Genomic DNA, 26,658 nt, shown 5'->3' with positions numbered 1-26,658 from the left:
TGAGGAAGCCTTGTTAAAGGCGAAACGTGTTGGTTAAGCTACACCAACTCTACAAACCATCCAGACCTACCCTAAAGGGACTTATATTGACTTTTATTAGCTGTACCTTGAGGTACTACTACTGGAACTGACCACTGTGACCTATAAGATAAGCTACATTCTTATGTTTGCTTTTGTGTGTGACATGTATATTTGTGTATATTAAAAACCATATACTTATAAAACATACAACACTGCGGAAGAAAATTTTTCTGCTCCAAAAAGGTAGTAGCTATCTGGTCAGCTATTTCCTGGGTGAAATCTGGCTGAAGGTTAAGACTGCTGTGGAAACCGGTCATATGTGATCTGAGGATTGGTTCCTTATATGCTTAATATACAAGCATATTCATGGTACGCGCATGTGAAATTTTTTGTATCTAATTTAAGTTAACACTAACTACTACACTATCAGGCGCTTGTCCTTGTCACCCTTTTTCTTCCTAGATTACCCGATTTACCAGTCGGTATTTTCAAGGATTAAAGTGGCCACCTGATTTATATCTATAAAAGGAGCATAGTGGGAGTAACCATTAAAAGAAGATAAAGGTTTTCTTACCAGTACCAACCACCATTAAGACTGAACTAATCTGAAGAGCAGCGCCATAGATCTACTTTCTTTTATTTATATATATATTATATATACACTGTACCCCTTTTTCTTCATATATATATATATATATATAATATATATATATATATGTAACTGGTGAATTCTTCAAGCGCCAGTGATTGTGGTTTACTATGGAAACTTTTAAATTAATAAATAATTTCCCAGAGGGCACCAATAACACAAGAGGTGGGTACCCCAAATATGTGTAACTGTTTGGCATACAGGTTCAAAACACAAAACGGGCACTCCCTGAAATAATATGGGGTGTCAGCTCAATCCTATAAAAACTACAGGGTGGTAAGCCCCTAAAAAGTATATAAAAAACAGAACTGGATCAGAGCGCCTAAAAGTGCCTCAGAATATAAAAATATATACAAAATATATACAAAGTGCAAGTGCTAGTTGAAATACACATAGATATGTGCCAGATATATATATATATATATATATATATATATGTAATAAAAAAATATATATATATATATTTTTTTTTTTATGTGCCAGGTGACCTATTTAAAAAGAACTGGGTAATGCAAGTGGATACGCAAACATATAAAATAGTACAATTTATTAGTAATACATTGAGGTAGGGTGCAGACACTTATAAAACATATAACAAAATCAGACAATAAAATAATAAAAGCATGGATAAGAACATAAGAGTAGTCACAATAAAGTGCTATAAAATCATTTCGTCACTTAGTGGACTTCTTCTTGCACTTTGTATATATTTTTATATTCTGAGGCACTTTTAGGCGCTCTGATCCAGTTCTGTTTTATATATATATATATATATATATATATATATATAAATAAAATCAGAAAACCCAGCACTCACCATGTTTAAACACTCACAATGATGTATAAATAAATAAATAAATAAATAATGGGGATTTAGTTCATGGATTGATCAATGCATTTAAGCCCGCAGCCCACATCACGGGACCCCACTTTCTGCAGGTCCTACACTATCCGTCACACTCATGGAAACCTGTTAGCTGCTATCACATAGTTTAGACTGAAAAAATGTTACCTGGTTTAAAGCTCACCTGCCAGCTAATGGCTTTTAAAGGTAAGGCAGTCACCTGACATAGCTTCTATCACACTACCAAAAAGACAGCTGACACAGGTTAATATAAACGAGTTTGCACATGGGGTGCATGAGAAAGCTATGATCACAAAAGGTTAATAAAAATTAACCGCATAAACAAAGTCAGAAATCCACTGCACTCACCACTCCTAGATTTGGGGTGCAGACCTGCACTCGCCTTTTCCAGGACTGGGGTGCAAGTGGCCTGTGACCACATTGCTTAAATAAATAAAATCAGAAAACCCATAACATATAACAAAATCAGAAATAAAATAATAGAAGCATGGATAAGAACATAAGAGTAGTCACAATAAAGTGCTATAAAATCATTTCATCTCTTAGTGGACTTCTTCTTGCACTTTGTATATATTTTTATATTCTGAGGCACTTTTAGGCGCTCTGATCCAGTTCTGTTTTATATATATATATATATATATATATATATATATATATATATATATATTCAGAAGAGTCCACACTCGTGTTATAACATTAATAGTGCTGGGGTCGCTACCCATAGAGGACAAAATAAATCCAAAAATGCAAAACGGTAATTACCAGGGGTGTACTCACCAGTCTTCATATAATATTCAATTATTGTTATTGTTATTCAATTATTACATGAACAATAATCACAGCCTCCACATTGACTTTTCGGTCCTGGTCAACACAAAAGTCCCCATACAAGACCGAAGCGTTGATGTGGGGACTGTGATTATTGTTCATTTGATGTAATGCAATAAATTAATATTATATGAAGACTGGTGAGTGCACCCCTGGTTATTACAAAATATATATATATATATATATATATATACACACATATATATATATACACATATGCATACATACATACTAGGGGTGAGCGGGTTCGGATTTCTGAAATCCGAACCCCCCCGAGCCCCCCCGATCCGAGGCCGATCCGAGTCAGGCTCGACTTTTCCCGCCTGACTCGGATCTGAAATCGAGGCAAAACGTCATCATCCCGCCTTCCGGGTCTAGCGGGTTTTGGATCCTATATAAGGTACCCGCGTCGGCGCCATTTTCTCACTCGGCTGTGGACAGTGAAGAGGGAGGGTGGGAGTTAGGGCTGGCTGGGCTGAGTAGTGTAGTGTAGTGTAGTGCAGTGTAGTGTTGTGCTGTGCTGCACTGTGCTGTGCTGCTGTTGTCCATAGGGGCTGTGTCCACTACTTCAAAGTCCATAGGGGCTGGCTGGACTGTGTTGTGCAGTCAGTTGTCCATACGGGCTGTGTCCACTCCAAAGTCCTGTGCAGTGTCCCAGTCCTTAAGGGGTGCTGTAGTGTTGTCCAGGGGGTGCTCTGTCCATCAGGGGTGCTCCCCCCAAGTGCAAAAAAATATATATTTTTTCTGTGTTTGTGAATTGTGTGCACTGTGGCTGCACGTGCATCAACAAAGGAGCAGCACCAAGCGTGCACCTGTGTCCCATAAGTAAAAGGCCAGCTGGCTTGTCCGTTAAAGGGTGCTGTAACCCCCAAAGGGCACTCCAAACAAAATAAAAAAATATATTTTTTTGTGTTTGTGAATTGTGTGCGCAGTAGCCGCACGTGTATCAACAAAGTAGTGCCAAACGTGCGCCTGTGTCCCATAAATAAAGGGCCGGCTGGATTGACCGCTAAAGGGTGCTGTAACCCCCAAAGGGCACTCCAAACAAAACAAAAATAAAAATTTCTGTGTTTGTGAATTGTGTGCACTGTGGCTGCACGTGCATCAACAAAGGAGCAGCGCCAAGCGTGCGCCTGTGTCCCATAAGTAAAGGGCCGGCTGGCTCATTTCTTAACATGTGGTGTAACCCACAAAGTGCACTAGTCTCCAACAAAAATAAAAAATTATTTTCTGTGTTTGTGTGCGCCTTAGCCGCACTTATATATCAATATTACATAAATGGAGGACCAAACTTTCTCCGATAAAAATAAAATAGGGAAAGATCAAGATCCACTTCCTCCTAGTGCTGAAGCTGCTGCCACTCGTCATGACATAGACGATAACATGCCATCAACGTCGTCTGCCAAGGCCGATGCCCAATGTCATAGTAGAGGGCACATACAATCCCAAATGACAAAGTTCAGGAAAATGACCTTGAAAAATACATTTAAATCATCTGAAGAGAAACGGAAACTTGCCAATATGCCATTTACGACATGGAGTGGCAAGGAATGGCTAAGGTCTTTCCCTATGTTCATGACTAGTGGTTCAGCTTCACATGACGATGGAAGCCCTCCTCCCGCTAAAAAAATCAAACGAGTTAAGCTGGCAAAAGCACAGCGAAGAACTGTGCGTTCTAAGAAGATATCACAAATCCCCAAGGAGAGTCCAAGTGTGGTGGTGGCTGCGATGCCTGACCTTCCCAGCACTGGACGGGAAGAGGTGGCTCTTTCCACCATTTGCACGCCCCCTGCAAGTGCTGAAAGGAGCACCCACAGTCCACTTGCTGATATGCAAATTGAAGATGTCACTGTTGAAGTACAACAGGATGAGGATACTGGTGTAGCTGGCGCTGAGGAGGAAGTTGGCGAGGAGGATTCTGATGGTGATGTGGTTTGTTTAAATCAGGCTCCGAGGGAGACAGTTGTTGTCCGTGGGATGAAAAAGACCATCACGGTCATGCCTGGGCAGAAGACCAAACATTCCACCTCTTTGGTCTGGCAATATTTCTATCCAAATCCGGACAACAACTGTCTTGCCATATGTACCATCATATGTAAAGGTGAAATAAGTAGGGGTAGGGACATTAACCACCTAGGAACATCCTCCCTTATACGGCACCTGCAGCGCATTCATAAAAAGTTACTGTCAAGTTCAGAAACTTTGGCTAAGACCGTAAGCAGTCCAGGGACACCTAAATCCCGTTGTCCTGTTGTATCCAAGCGCCTGCAAACCACACCATCAACTCCTTCCTCGTCAATTTCCTCCTTAGTCAGGATCGGAAGTAGTCCTGCAGGCCATGTCACTGGCATGACTGACTCTCCTATCAGGGATTCCTCCGGAGGATCCTGCATTGCTACGCCTCCTGCTGCCGCTGTTGCTGCTGCTGGGAGTTGTTCATCATCCCAGAGAGGAAGTAGGAACACCACTACTTTTACTAAACAATTGACCCTCCAACAGTCCTTAGCGAGGAGGATGAAGTACGACAGCAGTCATCCTGAAGCAAAACATATAACTGAGGCCTTGACTGCTATGTTGGTGTTAGACGTGCGTCCGGTATCCGCCATTAGTGCAGTGGGATTTAGACAATTGATGGAGGTAGTGTGTCCCCGGTTCCAAATCCTGTCTAGATTCCACTTCACTAGGCAGGCGATACCGAGACTGTACAGAAACGTCAGAAAAAGTGTCCTCAGTGTCCTGAAAAATGCCGTTGTACCCAATGTCCACTTAACCACGGACATGTGGACAAGTGGAACAGGGCAGACTAAGGACTATATGACTGTGACAGCCCACTGGGTAGATGTATCACCTTACGCAGCAACAGCAGCAGCGTCACCAGTAGCAGCATCTCAGAAACGCCAGCTCATTCCAAGGCAGGCTACGCTGTGTATCACCGGTTTCAGTAAGAGGCACACCGCCGACAACCTCTTAGAGAAACTGAGGGAAATAATCGCCCAGTGGCTTACCCCACTTAGACTCTCCTGGGGATTTGTGATATCTGACAACGCCACCAATATTGTGCGGGCATTACATCTGGGCAAATTCCAGCACGTCCCATGTTTTGCTCACACAATAAACTTGGTGGTGCAGAATTTTCTGAAAAGCGACAGGGGCGTGCAGGAGATGCTTTGGGGGGCCCGAAAAAATTTCTGGCCACTTTCACCATTCAGCGACTGCGTGCCGAAGACTGGAGCGCCAGCAAACACTCTTGAACCTGCCCCGCCATCACCTGAAGCAAGAGGTTGTGACGCGGTGGAACTCAACCCTCTATATGCTTCAGAGGATGGAGGAGCAGCAAAAGGCCATTCAAGCCTATACATCCACCTATGACATAGGCAAAGGAGGGGGTATGCACCTGACTCAAGCGCAGTGGAGAATGATTTCCGTGTTGTGCAAGGTTCTCCAGCCCTTCGAACTTGCCACACGTGAAGTCAGTTCAGACACTGCCAGCTTGAGTCAGGTCATTCCCCTCATCAGGCTTTTGCAGAAGCAGCTGGAGAAAGTGAAGGAGGAACTAAGACGGAGCGATTCCGCTCGGCATGTGGGACTTGTGGATGAAGCCCTTCATTCGCTTTGCCAGGATTCCAGGGTGGTCAATCTGTTGAAATCAGACCACTACATTTTGGCCACCGTGCTCGATCCTAGGTTTAAAGCCTATGTGGTGTCTCTCTTTCCGGCTGACACAAGCCTGCAGAGGTGCAAAGACCTGCTGGTGAAAACATTGTCAGCTGAAGGGGAACGTGACACGTCAACAGCTCCTTCTTCATTTTCTCCCGCAACTGGGGCTGCCAGGAAAAAACTTAGGTATCCTAAGCAACCCGCTGGCGGTGATGCAGGGCAGGCAGGACCAAGTTTGGACATCTGGTCCGGACTGAAGGACCTGGCAACAATTTCTGACATGTCTACTGTCACTGCATATGATACTGTCACCATTGACAGAATGGTGGAGGATTACATCGGTGACAGCATCCAAGTAGGCATGTCAGACAGTCCGTACCTGTACTGGCAGGAAAAAGAAGCAATTTGGAGGCCCCTGTACAAACTGGCTCTATTTTACCTGAGTTGCCCCCCCTCCAGTGTGTACTCCGAAAGAGTGTTTAGTGCAGCCGGGAACCTTGTCAGCGAAAGGCGTAGGAGGTTGCTTCCACAAAATGTGGAGAAGATGACGTTCATAAAAATGAATTATCAACTCTTCCAGGGAGACCAGCCTCCAGAACGTACAGAGAGACCTGTGGTGGTGGATTCCAGCGGGGACGAGTTAATACTCTGTGAGGATGAGGATGTACACAACACTAAAGAGGGTGAGGAATCGGTGGATGAGGAGGATGAGGACGACATCTTGCCTCCGTAGAGCCAGTTTGTGCAGGGACAGATTAATTGCCAGCTTGTTTTGTGGGGGCCCAAACGAACCAATCATTTCAGCCACAGTCGTGTGGCAGACCCTGGCGCTAAAATGATTGGTTTGTTAAAGTGTGCATGTCCTGTTTATACAAAATAAGGGTGGGTGGGAGGGCCCAAGGACAATTCCATCTTACATCTATTTTTTTTCTTTGCATTTGCATTATGTACAGTTTGGGGCCTAGTTTTTCAAACTGCCATCCTGTCTGCCACTGCAGTGCCACTCCTAGATGGGCCACGTGTTTGTGCCGCCCACTCGTATCGCTTAGCATAGTCATCCAGCTACCTCGGTGCAACCTTTTGGACATAAAAACACTATTGTGAGGTGAGAGGTGTTCAGAATAGACTGGAAATGAGTGGAAATTAAGGTTATTGAGGTTAATAATAGCATAGGAGCAGAAAAACCCACAAATTCTGTGATTTTAGCTGTTTTTATGCTTTTTTTTTTAAAAAATACAGATCCAAAACACAAAACCCAGAACCCAAAACACGGAAGGGTGGTTTTGGCAAAACCAATCCAGATCCAAAACACGAAGAAAGATCCAGATCCAAAACCAAAACACGAAAAGTGGCTGGTGCACACCCCTAATACATACACATATATATACACACACACATACAACATAAGAATGGTCAAGCACTCGCAGTACTCTTTTCGGCAGCCGCCCGGTGCCTTCACAAGTAATGCATCTCAATTGTACACAAAGGTGCAGCACTCACGGCATAAGTAAAAGTCCAACACAGGGATATTAGTCAACGTTTCAGTGCATATTTGTTTCGCACTTAAATCAGAAATAGTAAACATAACACACTTACAGTACAATTCTAATATACACTTTACCCAGTGATTTCCGGCATCCAAACGCGGCACTGCACTCCTGGCCGGGGGCGCGAACCAATGACGTCATCAAGGCCAGTCATGCCTCTGCGTCAATACAATCACATGTGATCACCACTTAACACACTGAGAAAGGTTATACAAAAATAATAACATTGGCATGTCTGTTTATCATTCCTGATGACAGTGCGAAGTAAAGATACTCTGAAACACTGACTCATATCCCTGTGTTAAACTTTTAATTGTGCAGCACCTTTATGTACAAATTTGCTATATATATATATATATATATATATATATATATATACGCCATTGTGGGTGGCACTCACATGTAGTAAAAAAACGGCAGGTGCCCTCCGGAGAAGCTCCGCTGCGGGGGCTCCAATATATGTACGTACCGGCGGCACTCAATGCAGATAAATAACCACTCAGACAGCAGATATATGAATCAACGTTTCGATGTTACACCATCGTCATCAGGATATCAAAAAGACATAAAACAGTGCACTTACTTATACCCCCACCAGCTAACACGCCTGGAAGCAGCTTCCGGGTCCGTCCCGGTGGCGCCCACAGATGACGTCACCAACGCGACCCGTTACCATAGCTTCTAAGCAATAAACAAACACATACATATATTCATGGTTATGGACAAGGAGGCTAATACATGGTTACTGGTATCATAATAACGATATACCGATCTCATCAAAGATGCAAAAAACTTTACACCATACTTGAAAACAATGTTAGCTAAACATAGTACATTGAATATCGTAATATTCGTAACCCGATGTCAGCATTAAACCCGGAGCATGCATATTGGATGAATTTCTTATAGTCCTGGTTAAAAATAACATATTCCAAAGACAAACATTTATAACAGACAAAGACACAAGTACTGTAAAAGCCAATCGAAAAATAGTATCAATTAACATCACCTATGAAGAGTCCACTGCAGAATAGTAAAAGGTCAACTCTGTAGCCAATCGGAATCTAAATCTAAACATGCCAAGCACAAAATTGCTAATAAGCATAAACAGCAAGGCATTGAAAACATATGTCAAAACTAGTTATAAAGCAAATGACCATATCTGTTATTGATAGACAGAATCTTAACGCTAATATGGTAATCCATAGCGTCTCACAGAAAACAATGTAAGCCCAGGTTGTCATTTAGCCCCTTAGGAGATAAAGTACCAAGTCTAAAAATCCACTGTGATTCACACTGCAACAGCCTCTTAGAACGATCTCCCCCACGAGTAAGAGGTGGGATGTGATCGATTAAAATATAACGCAATGCTGAAATATTGTGCCCAGCCTGTAAGAAGTGCCTAGCAACCGGTTGGTCGCTAGCGCCCGTACTAATGGCCGCTCGGATGGCTGACCTGTGCAATGCCATACGCTCACGTAGGGTTCTGTCAGTTTTGCCGACATACCCTAGCCCACAAGGGCAGGTAATAAGGTAGATAACATATTTGGTCATACAACCCAATCTGTATCTAATGCTATACCGTTTGCCACTATGTGGATTGACAAACGAATCCCCAGTTGTCAAATATCTACAAGTTAGGCAATTAAGACACTTAAAGCATCCATTTTTTAACCTCATGAAATTACGTTCATCGTTTTACTTTCTGTCTGGGCCGCTGCCAACATCGCTTTTAACCACCCAATCATGGATATTCTTGCCACGTGTGTAGCAGGACATAATCATAGTATCAATAAGATTAAGGTCAGAATCATTCTGTACTATAGGCCAAAGCTGTTTTGACAGTCTGCTAATAATAGGGCTGAAAATATTGTAATGGTTGACCCAAGGCATATGTTTATTATGATTAGAGGTCATTTTAGGACACAATAACTGTTCGCGTGGAATACTCATGGCTTTGTCCTTGGCCACCAACAGGGAATCCTTATGGTAACCACGAGACAGAAACCTGCTAACCATTTCATCCATTCTATTACTCGCTGTTTCAATGTCATTACAAATGCGTTTGGCTCTCACAAATTGTGAATAGGGCAGGCCATATTTTAAAGGTTTAGGGTGGAAACTATCGGCATGAAGCAAGGAATTTCGGTCAGTAGGTTTACTGTATAGAGATGTACCAACAATACCATCATGGTGATGCACCTCCACATCCAAAAAAGTGACACGTTCTGCTTGAATATTATAAGTAAATTTAATAGGACTCTCACCATTATTGTGTCCCTCTATGAACTCAATAAATTCATTGCGAGTACCCATCCAAATTATGAATATGTCATCTATATATCGAGTATATAGGTGTATACGCTCCGAAATAAAAGGTAAGGAAAAGAAGATGTTGCATTCTTCCATAAACATATATGCATTGGCGTACGATGGGGCCACATTCAACCCCATCGCACATCCAATGCGTTGCAAATACAGTTTGCCCGCAAGTAGTTGCATGTAAGAATCATATTCAAAAGTTGGACTACCAATTCAATATCAGGACCACTATATAAGGGTTTACCCTCAATTAGCTTACGTACTGCCTCAATGCCAGATTCGTTAGGTATGATCGTATAGAGGTTGGAAATGTCTATACTACATAATAGGCTGTTAGATGGAATATCCCCAATGGCTAAAAGCTTGTTCAAAAAGGAGGTGGTGTCCATCAGGATGTCTGGATGTCCAGTTACACAGGGTTGTAACAAGGTATCCAAGTATACAGAGACACATTGAAACAATGACCCCCGTGCCGAAATAATCGGCCGTCCGGGGGGATTGTCAAGGCTTTTATGTACCTTGGGTAATGTATACATAATCGGAATGATAGGATATTTAGGCACAAGAGAATCACAGAGTTCCTGAGAAATAATCCCACTATCAACAGCATGTTGCAGACACAATAACAATTCACCCCTAAATCGTACAGTTGGATCGGAATCTAGTGGCAAATATACATTAGAGTCACTGAGTTGTCTCACAATTTCAGCATGATACATAGCAACGTCCTGTACCACTATCGACCCGCCTTTGTCGGCAGGTCGTATAACAATGTCATCATAATTCGATAGTGCTTTCAAAGCTCTAAATTCATTGGTGCTTAGATTATGGTGGATCCGAGCTTTAGAAGAGGACAGGGCCTTGTTAACCTCTTTATCGATCATATTGATGAAGGTTTTTATCGATGGATTATTAGAAAGGGGATCATAAGTGGATCTCTTGGATAATTTTTTCACTGACATAGGAATATCAGATGGTTCCACATCGATGGTTTGTTTTCTAGAGCCACTGTATTTCTCATGTAGCCACAGTTTGCGGGATAATTTATATTTCTCCACTTCCCAAGAAAAATAGTCAAATTTGACCGTCGGCACAAAAGATAAGCCCCTTGACAGTACCTGAGTTTCTATGTCAGTCAAAGGATGGCTGGATAAGTTGAATATTACCGCTTCTTCAGAAGAGGGGGTCTCCCTGGATGTCTCCTTCCTCGACCATTGTCTTCCACGGCGTGTAAAGCGTCGACGGGATCTCGTGGCTGCCTGCAGGTACGTACCCCTAAAGGGAGATGAGCAGAAGTGTTTGGTACACGGGGGCCAGTATCAGAATCACTGGTAGTGACGGCGTCCTGTGAAAGGTCAGAGTCAGATGTGGATGTGGAGGTGCATCACCATGATGGTATTGTTGGTACATCTCTATACAGTAAACCTACTGACCGAAATTCCTTGCTTCATGCCGATAGTTTCCACCCTAAACCTTTAAAATATGGCCTGCCCTATTCACAATTTGTGAGAGCCAAACGCATTTGTAATGACATTGAAACAGCGAGTAATAGAATGGATGAAATGGTTAGCAGGTTTCTGTCTCGTGGTTACCATAAGGATTCCCTGTTGGTGGCCAAGACAAAGCCATGAGTATTCCACGCGAACAGTTATTGTGTCCTAAAATGACCTCTAATCATAATAAACATATGCCTTGGGTCAACCATTACAATATTTTCAGCCCTATTATTAGCAGACTGTCAAAACAGCTTTGGCCTATAGTACAGAATGATTCTGACCTTAATCTTATTGATACTATGATTATGTCCTGCTACACACGTGGCAAGAATATCCATGATTGGGTGGTTAAAAGCGATGTTGGCAGCGGCCCAGACAGAAAGTAAAACGATGAACGTAATTTCATGAGGTTAAAAAATGGATGCTTTAAGTGTCTTAATTGCCTAACTTGTAGATATTTGACAACTGGGGATTCGTTTGTCAATCCACATAGTGGCAAACGGTATAGCATTAGATACAGATTGGGTTGTACGACCAAATATGTTATCTACCTTATTACCTGCCCTTGTGGGCTAGGGTATGTCGGCAAAACTGACAGAACCCTACGTGAGCGTATGGCATTGCACAGGTCAGCCATCCGAGCGGCCATTAGTACGGGCGCTAGCGACCAACCGGTTGCTAGGCACTTCTTACAGGCTGGGCACAATATTTCAGCATTGCGTTATATTTTAATCGATCACATCCCACCTCTTACTCGTGGGGGAGATCGTTCTAAGAGGCTGTTGCAGTGTGAATCACAGTGGATTTTTAGACTTAGTACTTTATCTCCTAAGGGGCTAAATGACAACCTGGGCTTACATTGTTTTCTGTGAGACGCTATGGATTACCATATTAGCGTTAAGATTCTGTCTATCAATAACAGATATGGTCATTTGCTTTATAACTAGTTTTGACATATGTTTTCAATGCCTTGCTGTTTATGCTTATTAGCAATTTTGTGCTTGGCATGTTTAGATTTAGATTCCGATTGGCTACAGAGTTGACCTTTTACTATTCTGCAGTGGACTCTTCATAGGTGATGTTAATTGATACTATTTTTCGATTGGCTTTTACAGTACTTGTGTCTTTGTCTGTTATAAATGTTTGTCTTTGGAATATGTTATTTTTAACCAGGACTATAAGAAATTCATCCAATATGCATGCTCCGGGTTTAATGCTGACATCGGGTTACGATTATTACGATATTCAATGTACTATGTTTAGCTAACATTGTTTTCAAGTATGGTGTAAAGTTTTTTGCATCTTTGATGAGATCGGTATATCGTTATTATGATACCAGTAACCATGTATTAGCCTCCTTGTCCATAACCATGAATATATGTATGTGTTTGTTTATTGCTTAGAAGCTATGGTAACGGGTCGCGTTGGTGACGTCATCTGTGGGCGCCACCGGGACGGACCCGGAAGCTGCTTCCAGACGTGTTAGCTGGTGGGGGTATAAGTAAGTGCACTGTTTTATGTCTTTTTGATATCCTGATGATGATGGTGTAACATCGAAACGTTGATTCATATATCTGCTGTCTGAGTGGTTATTTAACTGCTTTGAGTGCCGCCGGTACGTACATATGTATATATATATATATATATATATATACACACACACACATACTCTATAGCAATAAATATATATATATATATATATATATACAGTACATATGCATATGCAATAGTGCTAATACCATCCCCTTGCAGTTGGTGCAGTTTCAGTTAAGTCCTTCGAGAATCAAGTAGCCGGTGGAGTCGAGCCAGCACATAAAGGAGCAAGAGAAGATATGGCGCTGGGCAAGCTGAGGAACGGCGCTGACTCCTGCGGGGAAGGGTTGGCACAGAGGGGTACCATGGACGGCAGAGCAGGTAAGGTTCCATAAGGCAGAGCTGTAACTAGACATTTTGGTGCCCTGTGCCAGAAAGAGCATTGGCGTCCCCCCCCCCCCCCCCCCCACACACAATTTTTTAAATAGGGCCATTAACAGGGCATGGCACTCCCACTATCCTTTATGTAAACCCTACCCTATTTGGGACCACTCATCAGGACTATTGTTTATATGATTGTCATTTTTGGGGAGATGAAATTACTATTTTCAACCCATTAGGTAAATGATCAATTGCCACAGGTTAAACTTGAATTTGATGGACCTATTCTTTTTTTTAAAGACTTACACCTAACTAAATTTACCTAATATTTTACACAATGCACTGAGAAACACAAAAAAGATCAGTATTTCAATTAGAATTGCAAACAAACATATTAAGCATCAGCTGTGCCTAACAATGATGTCACAAAATGACGCATATGCTGCCATGACACCAATAATATAATATCCACGTGGACATAGACGGGAAATATAAAACAGCCCGAAGCGTGGCCTTTATGGGCATGGAACTGCACTTCCGTCCTCACTCCACGTCACAAATACTGAAGGACATCTATACACAGCCATAAGACAAATGTACATATAGGAAAACTTACAACTAGGTGCACAACATCAATAATCAGTTTAGCAGAAATCATACTATGCAGGAGATGGCCCCCAGTACACATACTGTATATCTAAATATACAGTGAAAAACAGAGCACACTGAAAAAAATCAAAAAACACATCATATCATGTGGGTAAGCAGTCGAGAAAACGACAGGCGAAATCCCGACCGCCAGCTTCCCGACTGTCTAATCCTGGCAAAGTACTAATGACAGGCGTCGAAATCCCGACGCCTGTCATTAGATCGATGGTAAGCCAGGCGCCGACTGCCGTGGGGGTGGGAGGATTAGGTTAGGAGCTCCCTGGGGGACTTGGGATAGGCACCCCCCGCCCCTCCCTCCCCCCCGGGAGGGTTAGGCTAGGGGAAGAGGGTGGTTAGGGATAGGCGGTTAGGCACCCCCCCCCGGGAGACTTAGGGCTAGGCTGCGGGGAAGGGAGGATTAGGCACTTAGAGGGGGGTTAGGGTTAGGCACTTGGGGGGGGTTAGGGTTAGGCACCCCTAAGGGAGGGTTAGGGGGTAGAATAGGGTTAGTTAATACTTACCTTTTTACGCTCGGGATCTTCACCCCATGCGGCCGGCGTTAAATCATACCGATTCCTACCATGGGTAGTACACAACCCCCCCATACATTACTACATATTTCCCCTACACACGAACATTACTGCACACACACCCCCCAAACTCCAGGTGTTATTAGTATACAAGACCACCCCCCATTCATTACTACATACCCAACCCACAACACCCCCTAGAAAAATATTAGTGTACACCCCCATCCTCCTACACACACACACACACACACATTACTGCAAACCCCCCCCCCAAAACCCCAGGAGTTATTAGTATACAAGAAGACATCCCCCATACATTACTAAATCCCCAACCCATCTCTCACCCCCCTGGTAATATAAGTATACACCCACACATTACTACAACTCCCAACCCAGGTCACATTAGTATACACCCCCTACACACAGGGCTGTCTTAACAGCAGTGCAGGCCCCTGGGCAAAGCAATGCAGTGGGGCCCCTATCTATAAACAATCCTCTGCCGGGTATATATGGGGGGGGGAGAGAGAGAGAGAGAGACACTCTGACTGACTCTCTTACCTTTCACCTAGATTTGCTGCAGAGGATGCTGAACGGAACTTCTCCTGCAGACGCAGCAGGGTGCAAAATGCCTGGCTGCAGACAGTCAGTGGAACACTGATTTTACACTGGGGCCAGTCACTAGAGTGTGATGTCAGGCCCCAGCAACAACAGAGGGGAGGAGACATGAGTGGAGGAGAGTGGTCACACCGCTTCCTCATTTTGTGTTACGCACTGCCGCCGGACATTCAACCACTAATGTAGTGTGCGCCAGGGACGGATTGGGATGGAAAACCAGCCCGGGAAATTTCTGGAAGCAGCCCTAATGGGGGTGGGGACTGTTGCAGAGGTGGAGTCTGTTGCAGAGGAGGAGTCTGTTTAGGGGGCAGGGACTGTTGAGGGGGGTGGGATACTTCCCAGAAGCAATAGTTTTTTTCAAAACTGAAACTGCCAATGTTTGTTTTCCTGAACTATATGGTATATTTATGAGTTTCTCCATGTAGGATGTATCAGTGAAAGTTGCACCAGTCCTATCCTAGGTGCAGATCATCCATCTGAGAATGGCCTCCATTGTGAGCGATTCCACATCTCTGTATGCAACCACTTGCAGTGACACACCCGCCACACTCCTATAACACACCTATACTACATTACATCTGCGTCTGATTAGCCAATCATCTGTAACTACCCAGGAATGCCCAACACATTTATAATTCACTTCTTCATGTGTTCATCTGAATAAGTACCGGGACTCTGTATGAACACCATCAGGATGTACGCGCGATGCAACGCAGACAAAAAACATCTCCAGGGACATGCAGTCAGAGAAGGCAGAGCCTCCCGTCATTAATGATTAAAACAAAAACAAAGAAGATACTTATGACACATATTCTGTATCATAAGTATCTGCTTTATATTATTATAATCATTTAGGACAGACGGAGTTTGGGAGGCATTGAGAATGGTGACTCCCGTTGTGTATTGTAAAATATAGGAAATGGGGGGCAGTAAAAGCCCGTTGAAAAATAGCAGTAGAAAGCGGCACATCTAGATATGCCTCAGTGACAGGGACCTGCTTTCAGCCCACATCAAAGCATGCCCCTGTCACTGAAGCAGATGTGATTGGGCACTGGGCACCATCAGATCCAGCACTGACAGTGACTGTATCTGGCTGTCACTGTCAGTGCTGTACTGATACTCTGTGGGAGAGTGGCTGCAGGGCAGGCACAGGAGCGGATGAGCATTAGCTGCGGCGACGACGGTAGTGGGAATTGGTGCGGTGAGAGTGGCAGTAGCGGGCAATACCGACCCCACACTGAGTGTACCCCCTGCTATGGCATTATCTCCCTGGCTGGTTTAGCCTGATGCCGGTTACTGTTAACCCTACGCTGTTTTGGGTTTTTTTTTGTAAAAAGGGGGATGGGGGGTGTTAATCAATCAGTGCCTCAGCCATTGACCTCACCGCACGTCACTGAACATCACAATGCTGTATACTACTTTGCCGTACTGGTATGTGCTATATAACTACAAAAGGACCATGAATATTTACATAATGTAACTCCCCTTCTATCTGCTGATCACACCAATAAAAATGTTGAGAGGTGCAATAAAAAATAGCAATTACCAAAAAAGAAAAAAAATAGGAAATATTTTATGTTAGTGGTTAGCAGCTGGCGTGACTTTATGGTGACCATCACACCAAACATGCTGCAGCATACTATGGGGGGGGTATTCAATTAGGCTGTGAAAAGTCGATCTGGGCAATAATTTATCGCTGATGACGTCATTTTCGCCTATTTCAATTATCCCCGGATTCAATTTCAAAGACTTTTCGCAGGTTCGAAAAGTCTTTGAAAAAAAACGGGGATAACTTTTCACCATGTTTTACATGGCGAAAAAAAGTGCAGAATTGGGGTTTAGGGGTGCAGGCTTAAAAAAATAGCCTGCACCCCTGGGAATAGCCCCTAAAAACAAAATGTGTCAAAAAAAGTTTAGAAATAAAATAGGGACACCCCAAAAAAAATATTTTAATTTTGGGGTAAAAAAAAAATGGGGAACAGTGTTTAAAAATAGTGCAATAGGTTCAGGAGTGTTCTGCAAGTATGCGGCAGGTGTTTTCTGTAATAGGCTATTAGCGGCAGGTGCATTTTTGCAGAATTTAAAAAAAAAAAGTTTAGCGACTTAAATATATGCTAGTACCTATTTTCATGTACCCGAAATTTGATGGAACCTCTTTTTAAAACGAAAAAAAAAACCTAAGTGCTCTTCTGCATCACTTCTTTAATGTCGGGAAAAAAACACCTGCCGCTGCTATTTAAAAATGCAGAACACATTCTGCAGGGCTAAACGGGGGTACCCATAGTGATCCCCCATGTCTGGACATCATTAGGGAGGTCCCTGGATGAATTTCCGAAAATTCCCCTATTTTTTCCGATACTTTTCCGCAGGCTCCTGTTTTCGCCAGCTCCAAATTGAATATGGGGATAAAGTGGGCACGCGCCCAAAACTTTACCCCCAGAAAAGCTCAGATGCTGGACTTTTCGCTCCCTAATTGAATACGGGCCTATATGATATATGGCAGTGGTTCTCAAACTAGGTCCTCAGGTCTCCACACAGGTCACGTTTTCCAGGTCACCCAGCTGGTGCACAGATGTATTCATTACTCACTAAAACATTCTAAAAGATCCATGTGGAGCTAATTATTTCACTTGTGTTTCTGAGAGGAGACCTGGAAAACATACACTGTTTGGGGTCCTGAGGACTGAGTTTGAGATCCTGTGATATATGGTAAATATATCAAATGCCCCGACTGACTGACTCATCAACACCCAGCCCAAACCCTGGACCTAGAAACGTGAAAATCGGGGAGTAATATATATATATATATATATATATATATATTTATTTCACAAAACTGCTGCCACACATGCTCAAAGTCACAATTTGTTCCTGTGCCCGATTAACAATACGACACTAGGAGCCATGTTGTATGCAAACATATATTGTATTACAGAATATCCACGTTTCTCCGTCATCAGGGCCGTACAAGCGACATAAACAAAATAACATTAACACTCACCCACATATGTAACAAACCTGCAGAAAGCACGCCATTGCTTCGGTATCCTGCTTCTTGGAGAACCTCCATTGTGCGGACTTCCGGTAAAACCAAGGCAGTAACCAGGGAAACCATCCGCTTGCATTCCACCTGGTCCGCACACTCTGTTCCAGGGTTATTACCCCGCTCCACGCCATGAGCTGACCCTTTGTAACACAAGTGGACAAGTGACTATCGCGGGATGTACTAAAGGGGAAAATGCATAAACCCCCCAAAAATGCAGTTTTCGGGGGTTTTACTACATACCCACGATAGGTAACGCTATCTTGAGGAGGCGTTACCCAATAGATGCATATCCTTTTTTTTCGGGATGCCTCTCCTGATAGGGACCCAATTGGTTCCCTCCCATCACCAGAAGGATGCCAGAGGGACTTCTGGATGTTAACCCAGACTTCACTCTCTCCAGAGCCATCGCAAAGGACAACTCTTATTGGGAGAGCTGTCCTTTGCGATATTCTAGGTACATACTGCGGTAATCAACCGCAGTATGTACCCAAAGACAGGCAAGATTTTAAATCCTATAAAAATTGTAGATATATAAAAATATTACAAATATACAAAATTATTCTAAACACATGACCTCATGTATTCCATAGCTGTTATTCTAAACATTCTAGAATAACAGTGTCCTGGAATATTGATGATGCTGCGGCTATTAGGCCATCCCCAGATACATTATACTAAGGTTAATGTTCAGAATATATACATACATATAACATTCCACTGCACAAGTTGTCATAGTATTTTAGGTGATGCTGCCTGAGTGGGATGTGATGTGATGAAATGTCTCATATTATGTGTATATATATATATATATATATATATATATATATATATATATATATATATATATATATTGCAGAAACAGCAAACAAACGGCGGCACTCAGAGACTTTCATGAAAAAAAAAGGTGTATTAAATATCCATAACAGGCACCAACGTTTCGGGACCACTGCGTCCCTTTGTCAAGGCAATCAATCTAACATACATATTATACCAACCTTATAAACCAAGAGGAAATCCGCCCCACACGGGACACACCCAGAGCCCGGGAACCCAAGCGCCACCACCGGACACCGCGTGTGACGTCAGGGCGCCGTCTGTGTGCCGTTGCCCCAGCAACGCAAACTCAAGACGGAAGCCCTGAAGACCAGAAAGTGATAGAAACGAGAATGGTGTGCTATCGCACCCTAGTGGTAAAACAGAAAAGCGCTGCCACATAGCTTGAAACATATGATAAGTAATAGAGCATAAAGCAATTACAGTTCTGAATAATTGAAAACCTATCCCAGTTACGTCCTTGATGGAACAACGAGCCAGAAGATAACAATGGGGCACATATAAAAATTTTTACATATCATCAAACAACTAATGAATAAATACATGAAAAAAATACATGAAACAAAGAATATCGTTGATAAAAATTAGCCATAGTAAAAGAAAAGAAAAATGAAATGTGCTAGTGTGTTCAAGCTCCATGTATGTGCAAAGTGTAAACTCATGTAAAATGTGAAAACTGCTGATGTGAAGAAAAAGTGTATGCGGAAGGAAGTATTAAAGTGTAATGTGAGTGTACGTGATGATGGGTCAAAAAAGGAGACCGGTGTGCTATATGTGAAAAACAATAAATCAAAAACAAAGTGAATGCAAAACAACAATGACACGATGTGTAATATGTAGTGTATGTGAAGCTGTTAAAGAAATGAAAAGAAAGAAAAAAGAATATAATCAAAATCTATAAATGGATCAATATAAGTCACAATACTGTTCACTATCATGTATGTGTATACTCTAAGCTGAGTTGACAAACATGTCGTATATGATATAAATGAAATGTAAATGAATCACTAAAAAAGTTAAAATGTGAAAAAGGAGGAAAAAGAGGAAAAAAGAGGAAAAAAAGAGAGGAAGAAACCAGGGAGAGAATATTTTCTATATCTCCTGGTGAACGAATCCTTAATTAAAAACACTCCATTGTATCTTCTCGTTGAGACCTTTAGGGTTAATGGTATCAAGATAAAAAATCCAACGTGCTTCAATCTGTAGCAATCTTCCAGCACGATTGCCTCCTCTGATGTTGAGGGGTACGTGGTCGATCAGTTGAAACTTAAGATCTCTGATGTTGTGTTTTCTCTCGGCGAAATGCCTCGCCACCGGTTGTTCCGAAGGTTTGCCTAATAATGCAGCTTTGATAGCCGATCTGTGGAAGGCCATTCTATCTCTTGCTGTCCGGATGGACTTCCCCACATAAGCCAGACCACATGGGCACATAAGTAAATAAACTATGTGGGACGTAGTACACGTTAACACATGTTTAATGCTGTAGGTCTTGTTGCAATGTGGATGTTTAAAAGTTTGACCCACAGACATGTTTTTACAGTTGGTGCAACCCAGGCACTTGTAAAAGCCTGGGGCCCTGCTCAAAAAGTTGTCGGATCTAGATAAGGTCATCGTTTTCTCAAAACCCGTAATATCTGAATGCACTACAAAGTCCTTGATATTTTTACCTCTAGTATAGCAAATGAGGGGGCGTTTGGACTTAAAACATGAGAGACCTGTATCCGTGGCGATGATGGGCCAGAGAGCCCGAATGGCCCTAGGTACGACCGGGCTTGTGGTGCTAAATTCATTCACAAATGGAATTGTCTTTTTGTTGTCCTTCAACCGGGTCTCAAGAAGAACATCTCTAGGGATTTTCAAAACCTCACTTTTATGTTTGGCCAACATCCGGGGATTGTATCCCCTTTCTCGAAATTTGCTGACAACTTTGTTCAAGGCTGCTTCTAAGTCACGTCGGTCACTTGTTATTCTGGCAGCTCTTATCATCTGGGACCTAGGCAGGCCTTTCTTCAAAGCTAACGGATGATAGCTATTTGCCCTTAATAGCATATTTTTGTCCGTGGGCTTAGTGTAAACGCTAGTAGACAGATGATTGTTGTTTAGAGAAACCAGGACGTCCAAATAATTAATGGAACTGGTGTTGGCTTGAAACGTAACTTTGATAGTGGAATCCCTCGCATTGATGTAATTCACCAGCGATTGTAAACTATCCATGTCACCTATCCATAAAATGAACAGGTCGTCAATATATCTTGAAAATGAATAGATACAGTTAGCCACCTCACAATTGGAAAAAAACATGTTCCTCTCCTCCTTAAACATAAATACATTGGCAAATGAAGGTGAAACGTTACTGCCCATTGCGCATCCGCTTGTTTGGCGGTAAAACCTGCCATTAAATAGAAAAAAGTTTCTTGTCAGGGTCAACTCAAGTAATTTGAGGAAAAAATTCAGATCTAATGAATTGAAATTCTCAGTGACTAGGAACTCCCTCATGGCTGATAGGCCCTGTTCATGTGGAATGCTGGTGTACAGACTACAAATGTCCATGGTACACAAAATGGTACCATCGGGGACTGGACCAATTGCATTAATCTTGAGAAGAAAATCAGTGGTGTCTTTGATGTATCCTCTCTGTTTACATATAAGTGGTTGTAGCATGTTATCCAGAAACATCGAGATGGGTTGAAATATCGAGTTTCTGGCTGATACAATCGGCCTGCCGGGAGGCTTAAAAATATTTTTGTGAATTTTCGGTACCGTGAAGAGTATTGGAGCCACTGGAAATTCTTCTTTAAGGGCTCACAATGTTTTCTTGGAAATTATGTTGTTTTCTACTGCTTCATCCAATATGGAATCAACCTCCATTTTGACCATTGTATATGCGAGTGCCGATCCACGCAGTTTTCTATACCAAGGAGTGCCTGTTTACACACATTCAGGCTTACTCACATGGGATAAGGCACCGCAGCCGCATTTAACCATTTGAGATTATCTGTTACTCATCCTTCTACAAACATCTTGTTTGTTGTGTCAAGGTGATTCACAACACACGGTGCAGTGTTCACACACACGTTGCCACACCTGCATAGAGCTGTGATTGAACTTTCAGATATGGACCAGAGTCCTGCCAGACTGATTGGGGAAAAAGTACCAGATTTCAGTAATGCACAAGCCCTGAAAGGTGATTTCTACAGCTTTAATGAAGAAGATGCTGAAAGGGTCCTGTTTAAAGAAAAACTGACACCTCAAGATAAAAGCAACGAAATGGAAGATATTTATCATCTATTGTTGAAACTCAAACGCCGGGAAACGGATTACCTGCTACACGGCATATCTTTGTCAGATTATTACAGAGACAAGTTTATCCCCAGGGGGGTTCAGGATACGCAACGTACCCACCAACGGAAGGAGTAACCCAGAATTTTGTAAAAAATGGGTGGGGATTTTAAATAAGTGCAGCATGGACTTAATAATGTTGGTTATCGAAGAAGCTGGACGGGTGCTCAAAATTGTCAGAGACAAAATCAGTGCCTTGGAGTCAGATCATAACTCATCCTTACAAGTGGAACGTAATGGGGAGTGGCTTAATAAATGACAACATCAATGTGAAAACTATCGAAGGGAACTAGTTAAGTTCAAAAACAACAAAAGAAGAGTCGTAGAGGAGGATTACGAAACCAACAATAGTGGAATCCCTCGCATTGATGTAATTCACCAGCGATTGTAAACTATCCATGTCACCTATCCATAAAATGAACAGGTCGTCAATATATCTTGAAAATGAATAGATACAGTTAGCCACCTCACAATTGGAAAAAAACATGTTCCTCTCCTCCTTAAACATAAATACATTGGCAAATGAAGGTGAAACGTTACTGCCCATTGCGCATCCGCTTGTTTGGCGGTAAAACCTGCCATTAAATAGAAATGACATACGCCTCATTCTGTCACTCAAAATAGCAGGCATTCGCTATATTGCGAGCACATGAATTTCGGCCGCACTGACTGGTTCGCGCATGCGTATAACGATCCGTACGCATGCGCAGATGTGCGAACATCGCTCGGAACGAGCGTACTGCCGCTAGCGAGTGGCTCTGAATGAGGGCCATACTTCAAACTTGGATCCACAATCGACGAATTCATCGATAAAATCGTTCACCAGACTTCTTGACCAATCCATCTCCAAATACTCATCAGCAACTTCCAAAAGGAATCACAATCTATCCAAGGAAGAATGGACAGCCCTCAAAAAATTGGGCACCTACAAAGATATCATCATCCACCCTGCCGATAAGGGGGGCGGAGTGATGATATTAAATTTTTCTGATTATAGAGATGAGATATACAGTCAGTTAGCGGATACGGCCACATATGAACCTTTATCTGCGGACCCCACAGAACATTACAAAATGGAGGTTGATTCCATATTGGATGAAGCAGTAGAAAACAACATAATTTCCAAGAAAACATTGTGAGCCCTTAAAGAAGAATTTCCAGTGGCTCCAATACTCTTCACGGTACCGAAAATTCACAAAAATATTTTTAAGCCTCCCGGCAGGCCGATTGTATCAGCCAGAAACTCGATATTTCAACCCATCTCGATGTTTCTGGATAACATGCTACAACCACTTATATGTAAACAGAGAGGATACATCAAAGACACCACTGATTTTCTTCTCAAGATTAATGCAATTGGTCCAGTCCCCGATGGTACCATTTTGTGTACCATGGACATTTGTAGTCTGTACACCAGCATTCCACATGAACAGGGCCTATCAGCCATGAGGGAGTTCCTAGTCACTGAGAATTTCAATTCATTAGATCTGAATTTTTTCCTCAAATTACTTGAGTTGACCCTGACAAGAAACTTTTTTCTATTTAATGGCAGGTTTTACCGCCAAACAAGCGGATGCGCAATGGGCAGTAACGTTTCACCTTCATTTGCCAATGTATTTATGTTTAAGGAGGAGAGGAACATGTTTTTTTCCAATTGTGAGGTGGCTAACTGTATCTATTCATTTTCAAGATATATTGATGACCTGTTCATTTTATGGATAGGTGACATGGATAGTTTACAATTGCTGGTGAATTACATCAATGCGAGGGATTCCACTATCAAAGTTACGTTTCAAGCCAACACCAGTTCCATTAATTATTTGGACGTCCTGGTTTCTCTAAACAACAATCATCTGTCTACTAGCGTTTACACTAAGCCCACGGACAAAAATATGCTATTAAGGGCAAATAGCCATCATCCGTTAGCTTTGAAGAAAGGCCTGCCTAGGTCCCAGATGATAAGAGCTGCCAGAATAACAAGTGACCAACGTGACTTAGAAGCAGCCTTGAACAAAGTTGTCAGCAAATTTCGAGAAAGGGGATACAATCCCCGGATGTTGGCCAAACATAAAAGTGAGGTTTTGAAGATCCCTAGAGATGTTCTTCTTGAGACCCGGTTGAAGGACAACAAAAAGACAATTCCATTTGTGAATGAATTTAGCACCACAAGCCCGGTCGTACCTAGGGCCATTCGGGCTCTCTGGCCCATCATCGCCATGGATACAGGTCTCTCATGTTTTAAGTCCAAACGCCCCCTCATTTGCTATACTAGAGGTAAAAATATCAAGGACTTTGTAGTGCGTTCAGATATTACGGGTTTTGAGAAAACGATGACCTTATCTAGATCCGACAACTTTTTGAGCAGGGCCCCAGGCTGTTACAAGTGCCTGGGTTGCACCACCTGTAAAAACATGTCTGTGGGTCAAACTTTTAAACATCCACATTGCGACAAGACCTACAGCATTAAACATGTGTTAATGTGTACTACGTCCCACATAGTTTATTTACTTATGTGCCCATGTGGCCTGGCTTATGTGGGGAAGTCCATCCGGACAGCAAGAGATAGAATGGCCCTCCACAGATCGGCTATCAAAGCTGCATTATTAGGCAAACCTTCGGAACAACCGGTGGCGAGGCATTTCGCCGAGAGAAAACGCAACATCAGAGATCTTAAGTTTCAACTGATCGACCACGTACCCCTCAACATCAGAGGAGGCAATCGTGCTGGAAGATTGCTACAGATTGAAGCACGTTGGATTTTTTATCTTGATACCATTAACCCTAAAGGTCTCAACGGGAAGATACAATGGAGTGTTTTTAATTAAGGATTCGTTCACCAGGAGATATAGAAAATATTCTCTCCCTGGTTTCTTCCTCTCTTTTTTTCCTCTTTTTTCCTCTTTTTCCTCCTTTTTCACATTTTAACTTTTTTAGTGATTCATTTGCATTTCATTTATATCATATACGACATGTTTGTCAACTCAGCTTAGAGTATACACATACATAATAGTGAACAGTATTGTGACTTATATTGATCCATTTATAGATTTTGATTATATTCTTTTTTCTTTCTTTTCATTTCTTTAACAGCTTCACATACACTACATATTACACATCGTGTCATTGTTGTTTTGCATTCACTTTGTTTTTGATTTATTGTTTTTCACATATAGCACACCGGTCTCCTTTTTTGACCCATCATCACGTACACTCACATTACACTTTAATACTTCCTTCCGCATACACTTTTTCTTCACATCAGCAGTTTTCACATTTTACATGAGTTTACACTTTGCACATACATGGAGCTTGAACACACTAGCACATTTCATTTTTCTTTTCTTTTACTATGGCTAATTTTTATCAACGATATCCTTTGTTTCATGTATTTTTTTCATGTATTTATTCATTAGTTGTTTGATGATATGTAAAAATTTTTATATGTGCCCCATTGTTATCTTCTGGCTCGTTGTTCCATCAAGGACGTAACTGGGATAGGTTTTCAATTATTCAGAACTGTAATTGCTTTATGCTCTATTACTTATCATATGTTTCAAGCTATGTGGCAGCGCTTTTCTGTTTTACCACTAGGGTGCGATAGCACACCATTCTCGTTTCTATCACTTTCTGGTCTTCAGGGCTTCCGTCTTGAGTTTGCGTTGCTGGGGCAACGGCACACAGACGGCGCCCTGACATCACACGCGGTGTCCGGTGGTGGCGCTTGGGTTCCCGGGCTCTGGGTGTGTCCCGTGTGGGGCGGATTTCCTCTTGGTTTATAAGGTTGGTATAATATGTATGTTAGATTGATTGCCTTGACAAAGGGACGCAGTGGTCCCGAAACGTTGGTGCCTGTTATGGATATTTAATACACCTTTTTTTTCATGAAAGTCTCCGAGTGCCGCCGTTTGTTTGCTGTTTCTGCTGTATGGATTTATGCGGAGGGCACCGGAGTTGATGACCATTGTATATGCGAGTGCCGATCCACGCAGTTTTATATATATGGAAGAGACAGCCCTGCCTACACACACACACTATTACAGCCCCCCCCCCTGTATTATTAGTATTACCCCGCTTACACAGCCCCCACACCCCAGGAACTTATTTCTGCCTGCACTGGATGCTGTGCTCTCCTCACACACTGACTGCTGCAGGAGAGCAGCCAGAATAGAATAGGTCAGGGGAGGGGGCGGGGTCTCAGCAGCAAATTGGTGCAGTAGCTAGCCATGGCTGGGGCTGATTCCAGTCCCCAGCAAGTCTCATGTCTACTGCTTGCTCCTGTGTAGATCATTTTCTGCCAGGCTACACAGCCATAAGAGAAGGGTCTGCGCGGTGCGCTGTATCTGTAGT

At 42.5% G+C, this 26,658-nt stretch overlaps 1 protein-coding gene across 3 annotated transcripts in view; it reads right to left on the bottom strand.

Annotated features, from left to right (window-relative positions):
- HEBP1 (heme binding protein 1) overlaps positions 1–26,658 on the bottom strand; it is a 183,879-nt gene that overhangs the window by 120,009 nt on the left and 37,212 nt on the right. For 2 of the 3 annotated variants that reach the window (XM_088468111.1, XM_088468112.1), the window contains exon 2: positions 11,056–11,164. The exons of the other annotated variant lie outside the window; for it this stretch is intronic. In XM_088468111.1, the coding sequence (XP_088324237.1) occupies positions 11,056–11,164 (109 nt within the window). The remainder of the gene's footprint in view (positions 1–11,055; positions 11,165–26,658) is intronic. 3 annotated transcript variants of the gene reach the window in all.

Source organism: Taudactylus pleione, unplaced genomic scaffold, assembly GCF_031769625.1.
Source record: "Taudactylus pleione unplaced genomic scaffold, aTauple2 ptg000080l, whole genome shotgun sequence".
In the NCBI taxonomy this organism is placed as follows: domain Eukaryota; kingdom Metazoa; phylum Chordata; class Amphibia; order Anura; family Myobatrachidae; genus Taudactylus; species Taudactylus pleione.
The sequence above is the reverse complement of the archived record's forward strand: the minus strand, read 5'-3'. Positions and strand labels throughout refer to the sequence as shown.